Here is a 15,597-nt window from a genome sequence, read left to right on the forward strand (position 1 = left end):
GCACCACTCCATACAGTTTCTATTCTTTTTGGTTCAGCAATCCATTCAATATTTGAAGTCAGTACCAGGAGAGTAATGAAGAGAGAGAGAAGTTTGTGTAAGAAATGTTTTATTACCATTCGAAATGAAGGAAAAATTATTTCCATAAACAATAAATTATGCAAGAAAGTATAATATATCACAGCAAATACAAAAATACATAGCACACTCAAATAAATGGCAAAAATAACATCAAGAAAAAAAGGAGAGCACTGTAAAGATGCACTCATTAGATTGCCAGTCAGGCTACAACAACATTTATCTAACAATAACAAATTATAACAAAACAAGAATCACAATGAACTGTCCTAGTTGAGAAGACTTAGAGAGTCAAACAGAGAATATCAAAAATACACTATTATCACAACCCATAACGGAGAGGAACATACATTTGACCCGAAACATCTCTATAGATAGAGAGGGGAAGTGGGTCATACAAGGTCTCTGGCTGCTTGCAGGCAAAAAACTCAGTAGAACTGACTGCAAATGCATGAACATGTTCATTGGGACCAATATTAAGCAAATATTTCACAAGAAATGATACAGTTTCATCTCTCACAAATATTGATAGAAGCTCTGCAAAAACAGGACCGTTTAAATTAACACTCACTAACAGAACCTGTCCAGGCTTATACACAGTGCCTTTGATTTCAACCCAAGAGACACAGAGAACAGATAGAGAATCAACAAAAGAATCCGGTAATGTTTTTTTGAACATTAGAAATCCTTCAATATCTGATAAATCAGTAATGTCTCCTGGGCCTATTTTCATTGAAGGCAAAATAGAATCACCACAGAGAAAGCGAAAACATTGAGCCAGTTGATGTCGCATACTGAGAGTAAAAGTGATTTGTACCCGAGAAGTAGTGGCATGGGCAGGTACAGTCAAGTCACGATGCTTACTCTCATACCTTTTAGTAGACATTGACTCAAAAGTTGAACTCATTTCAAAAGCTAATGCATAATGCAAAAGAAAATGCATTTTGGCTTTAAGAGTATCACCAGTAATAGTCACATACATAGTACAAAATTCTTTCACTAAAACCCTTAACTTAGCACCTGTATTGGAGGGAAGGGACTTAGCAAGACAAATATCCAAAATCTGGTTCAACTTCAAATGCAATTTCCAAAAAGGGTCATCTTCAGGAACCAGATCACCAACTATAAGGCCCAACAATCTTACAAACATTAGAGTTTCACTTCCTGACATATTAAGTTTTCGATTGGAACCAAATGAACTTGATATTGGAGGAATTTTGTTAGATTCATGACAACCATAATTAAAATCCCGAATTCTGTCATTTAAAGTCTCAATTGAAAAATATTTTGGTATACAGTGCTTCAACAAATGTAGAGCAACATAATGACAAATTCCTTCAGCCATATCATGAAAATGGTCCACTGAAAAATTTTTGGATACATGAAATGATGGAATTTTGTTGAAAACACATGGCTTAGTAACACCTGTGGAAGAGGGGTCACCAATAGCAACATCTTCATTATAAGAAGTTTCAGTTCTTAACAGAGAAGCATCTTCAACACATTGGGTTTCAGTAACAGACTTGTTGCATTTACAAAATCTGCAGAAGAACCCACCACTAAAACAATCAATAATGCCACAAAGGTCATTAAGTCCCTTGTTATCTCCTAGGAGCAGACTTGTAACAAAATAAACTTTTTTATCACCATCCTTGGTAGACACTATAATGCCATCTTTTTCCAAAGAAATTAACATTGATATCAAAGGACCAAAAAGTTTATCATGAGAAAACAACTTTTTATAAGAACTCTTAAATAGAAGTGCCAGAAAAATATTATCCAAAGATGATTGACACTCAGGGGGGAGGCTTGGTGATGACACATACACAGCTTCAAGAGGTGTTTTGTGTGACCCTAGAGCATTGTTGGATTCAACACTATCACAGTAAACATTGATTGGAAATACAATATCTTCTGCCTTATACCTTGAACGTTTCTCCTTCCACAATTTACATTGCATGAAATTCTCTTTCTTAGCATCACTTTCTAAACTTAATGAGTTCATGTAATCGAGCATAGTTTGAAAACAATCAGGCAACTCAAGAAATTTTTTTAGAACAATTTTCAAAGGGATACTATGAACATAATAAGACTTATAACATAATTTTTTACCACATTTAGTTGATTTAGATGAACTCAGAACACCTATCTTGTGCGAAACAGGTGGCACATAAGAACCAAGCTTCATAAAATGCTGAATTCGACGGTACTCAGTGGACAAGTGAGAGAATGCATTAACAGTCAAGTCAAAACTGTTTGCAATATGATCAACTTTATCTGAAGGTGCTTGGCATTCCTGCAAAGTATCAATAACCAAATTCTTAAGTTCAGATTGAAAAATTGATACAAAAGATGATACACCTTTGACAATACTTTGCACATAACTTCTAGGAAGTTTGGGTTTGGCATAAAGTTGGGCTACAAACTTATCAGCACTGGCTTTGAGAACATGGTTTAATGTAACAATATTTATAGGAGTGTCAGAATTAGTTACAACCACCTCTGGCTCTGGAGGGGTAAAAACAGAAGAAATGTTTTCATCTACATCTATAGATGTAATAGAAGTAGCAGAGTCAACAGGTTTACTTACTTTGCCATAACATACTGTTACATGGGAACTATAAGAATTATATTTAGAAAATATACGTCCACAGTTTTCAACTTTACATACAAACATTGAATACAGATTGGTCTTATGGTCATTTTGAACGTGAAACTTCAAAGTGGGCAGGGTGTGCACCACTTTAGGACATACAGGACATATCAAAGACATGTTTACGAAGAGCAACGTTTAAAGCTTTTAAAGTGAGAAGCTAAAAATGATTTAAGGCCCCTGCAGCCTTTGTAATCATCAGAAGATTCATGAGAATATACACAATGTTGGATGTACAGCCAAATGTGCCTTGATTCCACAGGATAGCCAGCTCTCAGAACGAAGAAAAGCTTGAAACATACATCCACTGCTTTCAGAGGTGGTGACACTGGCCAGCGAAGGTCATCAAGCATGACAAAACTCTGTCGAATGTTGTGTGGAGAACCAACAAGAAGGACGAATGGTTGTAGTGTATGACCATACTTGTTCAGAACGTTTCGCCTGCTGCTCACAATCTCCTTGATATTCTTAATGTCCTACAACACAAATTAAGAAAACATTTGGAGTTTAGCTGGAGTACTACAATGTGTATCCCAAAATGAGAATACACACTAGTAAAACCTTAAGATAAAAACTATACTTACATCAACACGGAGAACAAAGCTAAGCTGCACTTCTTTCCTTGATGGTTTCCAGATACCTACAGACTTTGACTTTGGTCTCTCCCCCTCAGGCTTTGGCATTACTCTAGGTTTAAATATAAATGCAAGATGTTCTAGAACTGTAACAGTTCTCTCATCTGCAAAACAACACATCATGATTAGAATTCACACACAATAACAAACATATTGCAGGTAAATTTTACTTTACCAGAACAAATAAAAGAAAACTTCTTACCATTTGTTTGAAACTCTGCAGGAAACTCCAAGTCCTTGACCTTACGAAGTTCAGACTCAATGAATGATATAAATTTAGGCCAATCAGTGTCGCACTTTCTTTGAAAGTCTGGATAGCGAATATTGGAGTCAAGTAGAAGCTGCAGAAGTAACACACATTTCTATTAATACACCTTGACACACAACAAATTATCACATAAAATTCAGTACAACATAGTAGATACATACAAGCTCCCAGCCATGTTCCAGCTCCAATGCAGGAAACAGCTTTGTGTAGGCATAGAGCCCTCTCTTCATGTACTTCTGACGTTGATCAATTGAAAGCTCCCACTTTGAAAGAACTTCAATCCAAGGAGTATCATTGGCAAACAACCACAAGATGTTTTCATCTTCTTCATCCTCCTCTTGAGGTAACTCTGGAAAAAAGAACAGACACAATAAATAAAAAAGTTATATCACTGAAAAAAGGAATGAAGCTTACTGAACATACCTAATCCTTCATCCTCCAAGATCTCATCTTCCAGAGTTGACCTTAAAATCCATCCAACTGTAGCATACTTGCGGCGAGTATTGTAAAATTTATGCCAAAGTCGTCCATCTACATATGTGCGCCCCTTTTCAGTCTGAAGGGAGTACCAGGTTGCCTAAAACACAAACATAACAATAGTTAGCAAACTTTCAAACAAAGCCCATTTGATAAATAAATCCTTAAGATATGCACCAAAGGTGAGAACGAATAAGTGCCATGAGACACTACTTTCATGCAAATAGCCTAAAATGCTCATGGAAGACAGCTAAAAATGGTTTCAAAACAATTGGCGAAACAAACACATCAGTGGATTTTGATGTGTACTTACATGTGTCTCAGTTGGGAAAAGTTCAACTATCATATCAGCTAGCTCTGAGTACCGTTGTCTAGAAATCCTGCAGAACAAAAGAAAACAAATAAGCCCACTAATTTCAGAGTTTTAGATGATTCAGTGTCTCCTAATGTAACACTAACCTCTGATTTTTGTCGTCCTGGAGTTCAGCAGTGATAATACGCTTTGACAAGTCATCCCTACTTGAGTCAGACAGCTCTCCATAGTAATTGTAATAAGCTAGCACCCACTCTCCTTCTCTCTTAGCTTTCAAAATTCTATGAACATACTGTAAACAAACATATCAAATGAGACCACAGAAAACATAAATCCAACACAGCATTTGAAAGAAGTGAAGAGTAAACTTACGTTTATAGAGGGCTCCTCCTCAGACACACTCAGAGGCTGAGCTGGTGGGTTGTGAACAGGAAGAGTAGCCTTCGCCTTTCCCTTTCGTGGCTTCTTTTGGGGCGGTTCACCGCTTGTGCTAGCACCAGCCTGAAAAAATAATTTGAAAGGTTAGAAGAGAGCTAATAACTCCATGATGCAAATGGTTAATATTATTTGAGTTTACTCACATTAACTTTAGAGAGAGGACCTGAACTCTTTGTTCCCGGTTCCTGATAACAAAGAAACAATGGATATTACAAACATAACCAATGACAGACTACACCCAACAAAACCGATTGATGAACTCACCTTCCACTTATCAAAGTGTTTCATGAACTGAGCCCGGTCAGCGACATTCGGCAACAACAATTTTATTGCAAGTTCGTTGAGTGCTCTGAACTGTTCAATGGAGATATCTTCATCTGCAAAAGAAATGCAATGTTAATAACCTAACTTCCCACCAACTGAGAACGCGAGCCTAACTTGGCTTGAAGGTTATGGTGGCACGCTGAAAGCATTGTAATCCAGCTCAAGATTTATTGGAAAAGTAAAGAGTTGGCCGGTAGCAGGCCAACAACAGTGCGCTCTAACCTCAACAAGTAGAACTGCGCCACTGAACGAGACAAACTAGATACAACCAAACCTGACCCAAAACGAAGCCAGTGAAGAAAGTGAACTAACCCCGAAATAAATCAAAAGAAAGCACGTCACACCTTGGTCGTTTAAAAATCCGAAAGACAGCGACTTTGCAATAACAGAACAGGCTCCAGCTGGTCCTGGCGTGAAACGTCCAAGTCCCGGCCCGGCCGCCCCACTGCCAACACTTCTCTTACCTATGAACCGCTGAATGGCAGCCGGGCTCATGCCCCAGCTGAGGAGCAGCGCCGGCACCGTCTCTTCTGCCATCGAGATAACAAACCACTGGGTTGACACGCAAACAGAAAAGAACTAGCAAATCCATCGTCACTGTCCTCTCTTTTAACACACCGGAAAAGCTGGAAGTACCGGCACGTCGATTTTTCATATCAGTGAACGGAAGTTTGCTGCGTACGGCACAAGGCTGTGTTCAAATGGCGCGTAAATTCGTTGCACGAATTGATGGGCACCTAAATACTGATACAAACTTTTGTTCGTTGAATCGTGATAAGAACCAGCTCGAAAAACAAAATGAATAGCTGATACAACAAATAGCGGTGTCTGTTGACACTGCGAGGTCAGACCATTCACAATAGAAAAATAAACCCGTTCACACAACGGGCCTCATTAGTTGTCTGAACGAATTCGTTTGGTTTGGAAAAACCTAGAAAACTGTGTCCAATTAACAATTTTTATTGGCTTCTCCACACAATTTTTTCGCACTCGTTACGAAATTTTCGTTAAATCAACCAAAAAATTGCGTTATCACGGAATCTACGAAAAACTTTGTTGTTACAGCAAATTTTTGGTTGTATTAACTTTTTTTTTTTTTCCGTGAAGGTCCGAAAATTATTTTTAGCAAGTGGTTCGATTAGCGAGCTTTTTTTTTCACATGTAATATTGATTGACTATCGGATAAACTGAGTAGCAGCAACAGATCCTGCATTATTGGGATTGCTTTCTTTTTGCCGCAAAAAAATAGATCCAAGATGATTTATTTGCAAGGCGCGAAGCAAAATCTTTCCATGAGACAGTCTAAGATTTTCATTGAACAAGCCTTCTCAACACGAAGAGATCGGATCACTTGCGCCAATCCCTTCAGTTTAAGGGGAAATTTCTGCGTAAGGCATGTAGATTTACACACTAAATGTTTAGGTAGAATTTTGTGCGTGAAACCCACACGATTTTGTGCATACGTGGAATATGCATAATATTATGCGTGAAAATGCACGAATTTATGCAAATTCACGCACAATTTTATGCACGACGGTACGCAGGTTTAAAATTATGCATCACCACGTACAAAATTGTACATAAACATTTAGTGTGTAGGAACGTTCAGCAAAGAAAAGCCTAGGGGAAACCCATCATCTCTCCTGTGCTGTTTCTGATATATGCGTGCCAGTCCGCCAGTAACCATATACCAACAGGGTGTTTTCCTCCCGCTCGCGAAGGCCAACAGGTACGCCGTTTGCTCCTATTCTGGAGGCCGCCATTAATATCCGCACTCTGAGAGGAACGGAAATTTGAGTATGCGAGCCTGCAGCTAGACGGCGAAAACGCATTACATTGCACCCGAAAAGATACCGTTGCCCTCATGCCTCCATGGAACAACTGCGCATTTTCCAGCAAACGTTTTCGAGCTTGTGGGCAGGGCCGAAGCGGGCTGCAAGAAGCAGTTTGGAAACGACTCTGCTGTTCGAACCAAGCGGTATTAGTTACTCTGGAGTTGCATATGCTCTGGAGGTGTTTCGAAGAAAATTAGCACTAGCAACAGACAGTTTGTTCGCATTGTACAGTGAAAGAAGATTAAAAAATTCCAATGCTAATCGCATTGCACGGTGTTCCCGTTTTCATAACTGGTTTAAAAGTGAGATATAAACAAATGTGTAGAAATTGTGGTTTGGCCTGAATTTAAACAGGTATTGTATTTAATTTAAGCGTGCTAATCGGAGTAGAGGCCTGAGGTAGGCTCTAAATGCAGGGCTGCTTTGTGGGCTCATTTTCAGCCTTGTTAAGCTCTAGAGAGGCAAAAACTTGGGCTTTGATTCGAAGTCACCGCCTGCTAACGGCTCAAAGAAGTCCGACTTTGTAAGGAGAATGCAAATAGGGCAGGCTCACATCTCGACAAGCGACGATCATCTGGGGATCAAAACGAGCGGGAACATTCAAGTAGTGTTCTCGTAATTAAGCATCGGGATGATTATTTTGTGACTTTAAATGGTGTTTTGTTGCTCAGAGGGAATACTAACGTTCGCAAGCACGCGTACAAGCTGCCTAGGAGCGTCAAAATTGCTTCAAAACAATGTCCCCTTAATGAAAGTGGGGCCCGCAGTAGCAGCGTCCGCTACCAAGGCGCCCATAACCTCCAACCACATCGCTTTTATTTTTTCATGCGAAACGTTTTTATAATTTCAGTGAATACGCATCCTAGGTAGGCGTTCATGCTAAGAAATACAAGGCAAGTGCATAAATTGATCCAAATGCCCGATAAACAGCAGAAAAGAAGTCAAAATTCAAGCTTCCCGCGAGAATGATCCCCAGATGGAAGGGAACGTTGTTGGTCCCATCACCGCTAGTGACTCGCAGAAGCTGTTGTGAGCCTGCCCTATAATTTGTACCTTAATGTTTTAAAATAAATGCACATGGTCACAGTTCAAGCCTCTAGCTTTAATCCAAGCCCAAACTTTTGCTCCTCTCAGCAACGATGGAGGGGCAGTTTCAATGAGCATGCGCTAAATTCAAACTAAGCAATAGAAAAGAGTTCTGTCAAACCTGATTCAGTTAACACTATGACCGTCTCATTCCATTTCGCGAGTTACAGTGCTCATGTTCGTTAAACGAAAGTCAGCGGCGTTTCGAAATCACCCTTTTCGAGTTTATAAAGTTTGTCAAACCAACCATCGTGGTGTTTTTACGTTGTGAGTAAGAACTGTTCTACAGAATCGAGAAAAGCATGACAAGACAACCGCAGCCTTTGAGAGCATGCCAAACAATCCAACCTCAGCAACAATGGAGGGGCAGTTTCAATGGGCGCCTGCTCGTTCTTTCAGCCTCGCGATTTTCGAAAGGGCGCAGACGGCAAGCAAATCGGTGCCAACCCACGAAAATTAATTTGATGCGTCGTTTCTGCTACGAACTTTTAACTAGTGACAGACTTTAAAGATGTTCCAACGTCGGGACACCGTGCAATGCGTTAGCATTGGCATTTTCGAATTTCACGGCGTTTTGATTTCTCTTTATCGGCGACTTTAAATTTTGACGGGTGGCACGATGGGACCATGCCGTTGCCATGGAGATTGTTTTTTCATGTTTTAACCATTTGCTCAGAACACAGACGATTTCTTGTTACTTTGATGAGGCAGGAGGTTTAGTTTTGAGGAGTGGCACATTTTTTATTTGAACCATTTTTTCATATTATGAACGGTTCTCGTTTTCGATTGTTGCAAATTTATGTTTTTCGCGTTTACTGAAAATTTCCACGATGAATTTTCGAAAAAATTTGGAATTTTCGTTTTTTTCATGGTTGAAATAGTTTAGCGTTGTTTATTTGAAAATCGAAGAGGGGGGGGGAAGGAATCCACGGACCTCGGACAATAGGGGTTCTTGGGAACCCCTAAAAATAAAACAAAAATATAACGCGTTTTTCTTGAAAGATGGCAGGAGAAAGTTAAGTATGATAGATCATCTTACAGTACGAGATGCTCCTATGTTGCGAAAATGCGAAGAACTATGTACGTACAGAAAGCCTAGGCGTTCCTCCGTAGGAAAGTGGGAGTGTGGATTAATCTCTAGTCATCTGCCCGTACTGGAACATCGTAAGAAAAGAACGTTCGTAAGACACGGCAGGCCCCTCTCCATCTTTTATCCCTTCATAATAACGCTGATGCTATTGGAGGATATGAGGCGCTGGATGATTGAGGGTGCCCGATGACGAATGAGGGCGGGGGGGGGGGGGGGGGGCAGGCCAGCAGCCTGCTTCGTCGCTCTGTCTCTCTCGCACTCATGGGGCGTCCCGGAGAGGTGCGAGAGAGACAGAGCGACGAAAGGGACTTGTGAGGCCGCTGGGGAAGGCCTGCAGTGGGTCATGCTGCCGCGTGTTGCTGTTTTCCGTGCGAGGGAGATGGGGAGAGGCTCCCCAGGGCCTTGCGGATTCCATCCATCGTGGCGTCGCAACGCGTCGCGCTTCGCGGCCGGCCGTCTGCTTAGTGGCGACAAGCGACGGATGTGACGGACCCCTGCCGGCTGCTCTCTCTCTCTCCCCTCTCTCTCTCTCTCTCTCTCTCTCTCTCTCTCTCTCTCTCTCTCTCTCTCTCTCTCTCTCATGGAGCGTCCCGTGTAGGTGTGAGAGAGACAGGCGAAGAGCCCTCTGCTCCGGACTCAACCCGCAGGCAGACCGTATTAGCCGTCAGCGCTCGCCAGTTTCGCATCAGTCATGCTTTCAGTGTGACAATCCGGTGTTACGACTCCCGCCGATCGAATAATTGTGTGTGGCGCAGTGGGCCAGAGGACCGGTGCACTGAGAAAACCTTACAAACTATTTTGGGCTTTACAAAGAAAAGTAGTTTGTATAACAAAGTATTTTGAGCATTCGTAAGCCTACAAAGAAAATACTTCGTAATTTACGAACTATTTCTTCGTATAACAAAGTATTTTAGTTTGTTATATGTATGCTCAAAATACTTCGTAAGGTTTTAAGAGTGTGGAGGCGTTGAGTCGCTAAAGGGGACTCAAACCGAACGTGTGATCCCACCAGTGCACAGTAAAATCTCTACGAAGAATCGCTTCGTATTACGAAGAAAATGAAGGCATTGTAAAATCTTCAAAGAAATGCTTCGTATTACGAAATTATGAAGCAAAATCCTTCGAAATACGAAACATTTCTTCATTATACGAAGCGATTCTACAATGCCTTTGTTTTCTTTGCAGTTATGAAGCAAATGCTTTGTAGGCTTTGATGAGTGTGGATTTGCTCTCCGAACGAGAAATCGAGAACGGGTCACTCGTTCGGTTCGAGTGCTGTTTAGCGACTCTGGAGCTCATAACGCGTCTGGGGCTTCTGGCTGCCTGCGCCGGTCTTCTGGCCCACTGTGCGCGGTTCGGCTCTGTGGCCAAGGGTCGGAATAATTTGCCAAGAATAGTTGGAAAGCCAGTAAGCACCCACCTGCCCTACATCAGCATGCGATTCATCGGCTCGGGCCGCATCGCCCTCCGAGCCGCTCCGCCCAGCGGCCTCCTGCCTCGCCAGGCTTCACGCCCCAACGGGCTTGTATCCTACACGGGGAAGAGTGTCCCGTAACACAGTGGAGGCAGCTCTGAATAAAACATCGGGCCACAGGTACTCCCCTCACTCCGCCTCTCCTTGAAGTCGGCCGGCGGCATGGCAAGAGGAAAAAGGATCAAGGAAATTTTTTGTAATACCATGAAGCTTCGAATACGCTTACACGGTGAAAATTTTGGCTGTCACTGGGGTCAGTGTGGGGAAAAGTTGGACAGGGGAAGAACTGAACTCCCCATATTTTACTTCAAATGCCGCATGCCCAGGCTTAACAATTGTCATGTAATGAACCGCTGATGCCACGGAACAACTTTTGATGGTTGATGCCTCTGCATACGGTATTTGAAGTTAAGTATGGGGCGCAGTTCTTCTCCTGACCAGTTCTTCCCCGCCCTGACCCCAGAAAGTAATTTGAAGGCTACTATAGGACACATACGAGTCCCATCCAGTCCAGAAGTTGTCAAAAATTTTAAGTGATTTGAATGTAAGTTGTGGCTCTCATTTTCATGAAACAGTTCACGTGGTAGAAAGGAATTGACACTCGAAACAATCCATATCAGCTGTACTCCATTTCACACTCTCTTGCCAACAAGTATTTTGTGCAAACGTAATATGTACTATTTTCTCTTTAGTTTTGCACGATTTTGTTCACTACATAGGGCATAGGGTATTTAGTCCATTTAACCTGACTTTTTGTCATTTGCAATATACTTTTGATCTTATACATGATTTATTGACAATTTTATCTTTAAAAGATCGAAATTGTGAATAGTTGAAGAGAAGAAAAAACATTTTACGGCTGCTCAGAAAACTTGATAAGCAAGAGAAAATAAAAGTCCATATGGGTGTGAGGGTGCACCTACTGAAAATGCAAAGAAAAGACAAGTGTTGTCAAAATAACGGGGCTGGGCCACGCGGCCACGCCACCCGAGCGTGTCTCCCAATACTGCGTGTGAACGGGTCGCGGTTGCTCGGCACCTACCCCTTCCTCGCGCCGCCCCTCTATCCGGCCTGAGCTGGCGGAAGTGAGCCGGATGCTGTTTATTTCCCCAGCAGACTGATTCCGAGAGTCGTCGCTCTGTCTCGCTCGCTCCCATGCGGGCCGCCCCGCGGGTGCGAGCGAGACAGAGCGACGAGAACGACTCTCGGTCTGCAGGCTTTCCCGCAGGCGACTCCCCGTAATGAGATTTCGCGGGTCGTGCGCGCCGCTCGGGCGTGCCGCGTGCCGCACGGCGTCACGCCAGTCACCCAGGGAATGATTTACTTGTTACAAAAAAAATTGCATCAGCACAAGACAAAATTTGTCTCACGGCTGGGCAATGCAGGTGATGTGATTGTTAAAAGTATGTTCTCTGTCTCCCTGCTATGCAAAATTTATCTCTGGTCGAGACAAAATTACGTTTCTCAAGAAGTTTTTAATCAATTTGATTCAGACCCAGCATCAGCGATGTGACGTCAGACAGCAATGTTTTCTTTGCTATTTTTGTCTCTGAATTTTGCTCGGCACAATGCTGCTTTTTGCATCAAGTAGTGAGAAAAGAACATTTTCTCAGTCTGAGACTAACATTCTTGTTTCTGCTGCGCCTGCGCACTTCTGATCTCTTCGACCAATGACAAGCAGAGCGGGAACTGCTTCGAACGGTTACCCGGTCCCTGATTGGCTGTGGCCTGCCATACTGAAGAAGAGCGGCGCGTTCCATGGCTCTCTCTCAAACGCGTCGGAGCAGCAACTGCTCTCGTAGCACAGTGGTAAAGTGCCAGCCCTCCTGGATAGTAACCCGGGTTCGGTTCCCACCGAAGCGCCACCAGTTTTCTCTGGCCAATTTATCACGTAGCCACCCAGAGAATGGACGGGAGTGTCGAGATTTCCGAAAAGGAGGGGGAGTAGTTTTTTCGAGTTTTTTTGGTGGGGTAGAAGGGGCACTGGCAAAAGATAAGACTGGCGGAACCGAACCCGGGACCTATGACTTTCCGGACTGCCGGACATGCCGAAACGTGCTGCCTCACGCACTGCACATAACACAAGCACTTGCTTCGAATCCTAGCAGAGGCAACTTGTTCCCGGCGTGAATGGCTGTCGACGAGGCGGGCGCGTGTTGCAATGAGGTACACGATTAATGTAGTCACCATCGCCGCTCAAAACACGGGAAAAAATTACCGCGGTGCCGGGACTCGAAGCTGGTCCGCGGCTCGAGGCTTGCCGTGGAACGCGGCCTGAGCATCTCGGACGCAGTGGTATCGATTTGGAGGCTCGACACCATTAAAAAATGAACCCTCCAGCTGAGAGTCGAACCCGGATCCTTCGGAGTCAAACGCGGGCACCATATCCATTGCTCTATGGAACGGGTTGACAGCTTGGCACGCAAAGGCGGCATTTCTGTGGAGTTGAGTGGCGGGGAGCGCCTACATCGCGAAACTAAGAAAGCCGCGCGCCCAGTCACTTTCCTTCGTCGTTCCACCTTCGTGGCGAAGTGGGCAAGGCTACTGCACCCCACGTCAGAGGTTCCGAGTTCGAACCTCGCCACATGCAAGCGTTTTGTGTCAGTTCTCTCGAAACCTGAGCAAACATTTGTCTCATCCATGAGACAAAAGGCGTGAGAAAAATGCTCAATTTGAGAATAAAATGTTTGACTCGAATCAAATATTATCAAAAGTCAGGTGAGACAAAATCGAGCATCGATGCAAGTAAATCGTTCCCTGGGTGGTCAAAGCGCTCACACTATGATCCCGTGGAACCGCGATCGTCTCTGCCCAGTGTCTACACTGTAACACATACCCTTGCAAAATGGAAAATATATGGGCACTATATGGACAAAATGTATGGCCCAACATGTATTGACGACATATGTGGAAAAGATAATTTAGCAAGATACTTTTCCGATATAAAAAATATGTGGCAAATATATAAATTTCATACATTGCTCTATATGTAGGCAATATATAGTGTGAATACACCATGGAGTCTGACGACTCAGAGACTTCCTTTACTATTATTAAAGAATGTAACCTCGCCATGCGAGGACTTCCAATCGTGATCCGACCGTGGTCTCCTGGACGAACTTTTCGCGCTACACTCAAAAAAGACGTTTAAAATTTCCTAACTGTTCCAGTTAACTTGTTAAACAGGATTTCTCAAAATTTCTTGGAGACTTAAACGCATAGAAAAGAACCTTGCCCCTGCTCAATATATGGCGTCAATATACTTTACAACATAAAATCATGTTGAGAAATATAGCCGCCTTTCAACATCGAGTGCCAAGATTTTAAGAAAAGTTACTTTAAAAGTCTGCCCTCCTAACCCTGCCCCATCCCACGACGGGCACCGTGTCAGATATTGAAACATACATTTCGCGAAGATAACATTATATGGGGAAATATATGCATCATATATTAACGGGCACCAAGATATACCCCCATATATAACCACGTATTGCGCAAGATAATTTGCAATATATTGAGCAAGATACAATTATATTGGCAATGCATGAAACATATATGGAGTCATATATTGACACATATTTTCCATATATTTTCCTTTTTGCAAGGGTACAAAACTTTGCTCGTCTCTTGACGACAAGTTCAAGGCTAATTTTCCTTACGAAAAAGTCATGAAACCTGTTGATGACATTGTTGTCACGCTCTAAGCAATAGCCTAAGTATTTTGTGCAGGGCTTCACGGAAAGCACACATGCGAAAGAAAGAACATGCGCAAAAACAGTTAATGAAACTTCGAACAATTCTTTCGTTTCAAAAGGGGTTGTTCCACTTAGCGGGACCACGTATATTTCAAATGTTAGAGTTAGACGGGCGATGGGTGCCGTGCCGACATTATTGGAGCTGGGTAGAAGTGCGACGGCTGTCGCGTCGATCTAGACAATCCCCCCGGGAGGGCGGATGGTGAACTATCCCCCCGCCCCCTTCTCTGTCTCTCTCTCCCTCTCTCCTCTCTCTCTCTCTCTCTCTCTCTCTCTCTCTCTCTCTGTGTGTGTGTGTGGTGGCCGGAGATTGACAGTACCAGGGTAGCAGATAAGGAGCTAACACGGGATGCCGCGCGGAAGCCGGTACGGAACAGCAGGGGGAAACGAAGTTAGCGTCCAAACGAGTGTTAGCGCTTTACACGTCGCAGGGCTTTGGGGCGTCTTTCTCTCGTCTCTCTCCCGTGATTAAAGTGCGGTGCGTCGCGAGTCGCTGCTTTCCGGCTGGGACACAGCCACCACGTTCTAGATTGCCTCATGCTAAAGCGGTCCAAGTGCCAAAATAATTTTTTTTTAAAGACGAAATATTTTTCATTCTTTGAACAAAAATTATTTCGATTTTTTTTCTGAAGCACTTGGATTGTATGTCGACATAAAAAAAGTTCGAGTCAGTGAAACACTGACCTGAAACCTTACGAAGTATTTTGAGCATACGTACAAACTAATTTACTTTGTTATGCGAAGAAATAGTTTTTAAATTACGAAGTATTTACTTTGTAAGCTTATGTGTGCTCAAAATACTTTGTTCTAACAAACTGCTTTGCTCTGTAAGGCCTGAAATAGTTTGTAAGGTTTTCTCAGCGTGAACCTGCAAACTAGGCCATTGTCTTACCAACACGGTAAAAACGGTACCTGGTTTCCCAGGGAGTTCCTGGGAAAACCAGGTTCCGTTTTTACCGTGAACATTATCCTCACGTCTAGGGATCGAAGTGCCGGAAACTTTCCGGAAAATTTCCGGAAATTTTTCGGAAAATTTCGGAAAATTTCCGGACCCCTGAAAAAGTAGGAAATATTGGAAATTTTGGTGTTTTTGACTCAAAATGCACACAAACCTGTCTTTACGTTGTCCTTAGTGTATTGCTCGATACATTTTTACATTGTGCGAGCGACA

General features: G+C 42.8%; 2 protein-coding genes across 2 annotated transcripts; both read right to left on the reverse strand.

The window, feature by feature from the left end:
- Window positions 1-400: 400 nt before the first annotated feature.
- On the reverse strand, window positions 401-2,851 carry LOC117642795. The gene has a single exon (XM_034381347.1). It carries the CDS (start codon window positions 2,849-2,851, stop codon window positions 401-403), a length of 2,451 nt encoding a protein of 816 aa, XP_034237238.1.
- LOC117641606 lies at window positions 2,817-6,255 on the reverse strand. Its single transcript, XM_034379081.1, has 11 exons — window positions 5,651-6,255; window positions 5,127-5,239; window positions 5,006-5,047; window positions 4,797-4,925; window positions 4,571-4,716; window positions 4,425-4,491; window positions 4,058-4,211; window positions 3,796-3,983; window positions 3,569-3,707; window positions 3,316-3,470; window positions 2,817-3,207 (listed from the first exon to the last, which is right to left on the reverse strand). Exons 1-11 carry the CDS (start codon window positions 5,721-5,723, stop codon window positions 2,854-2,856), a joined length of 1,560 nt encoding a protein of 519 aa, XP_034234972.1. The 5' UTR covers window positions 5,724-6,255; the 3' UTR covers window positions 2,817-2,853.
- Window positions 6,256-15,597: the final 9,342 nt, after the last annotated feature.

Source organism: Thrips palmi, unplaced genomic scaffold, assembly GCF_012932325.1.
Source record: "Thrips palmi isolate BJ-2018 unplaced genomic scaffold, TpBJ-2018v1 HiC_scaffold_1, whole genome shotgun sequence".
NCBI classification, from domain to species: domain Eukaryota; kingdom Metazoa; phylum Arthropoda; class Insecta; order Thysanoptera; family Thripidae; genus Thrips; species Thrips palmi.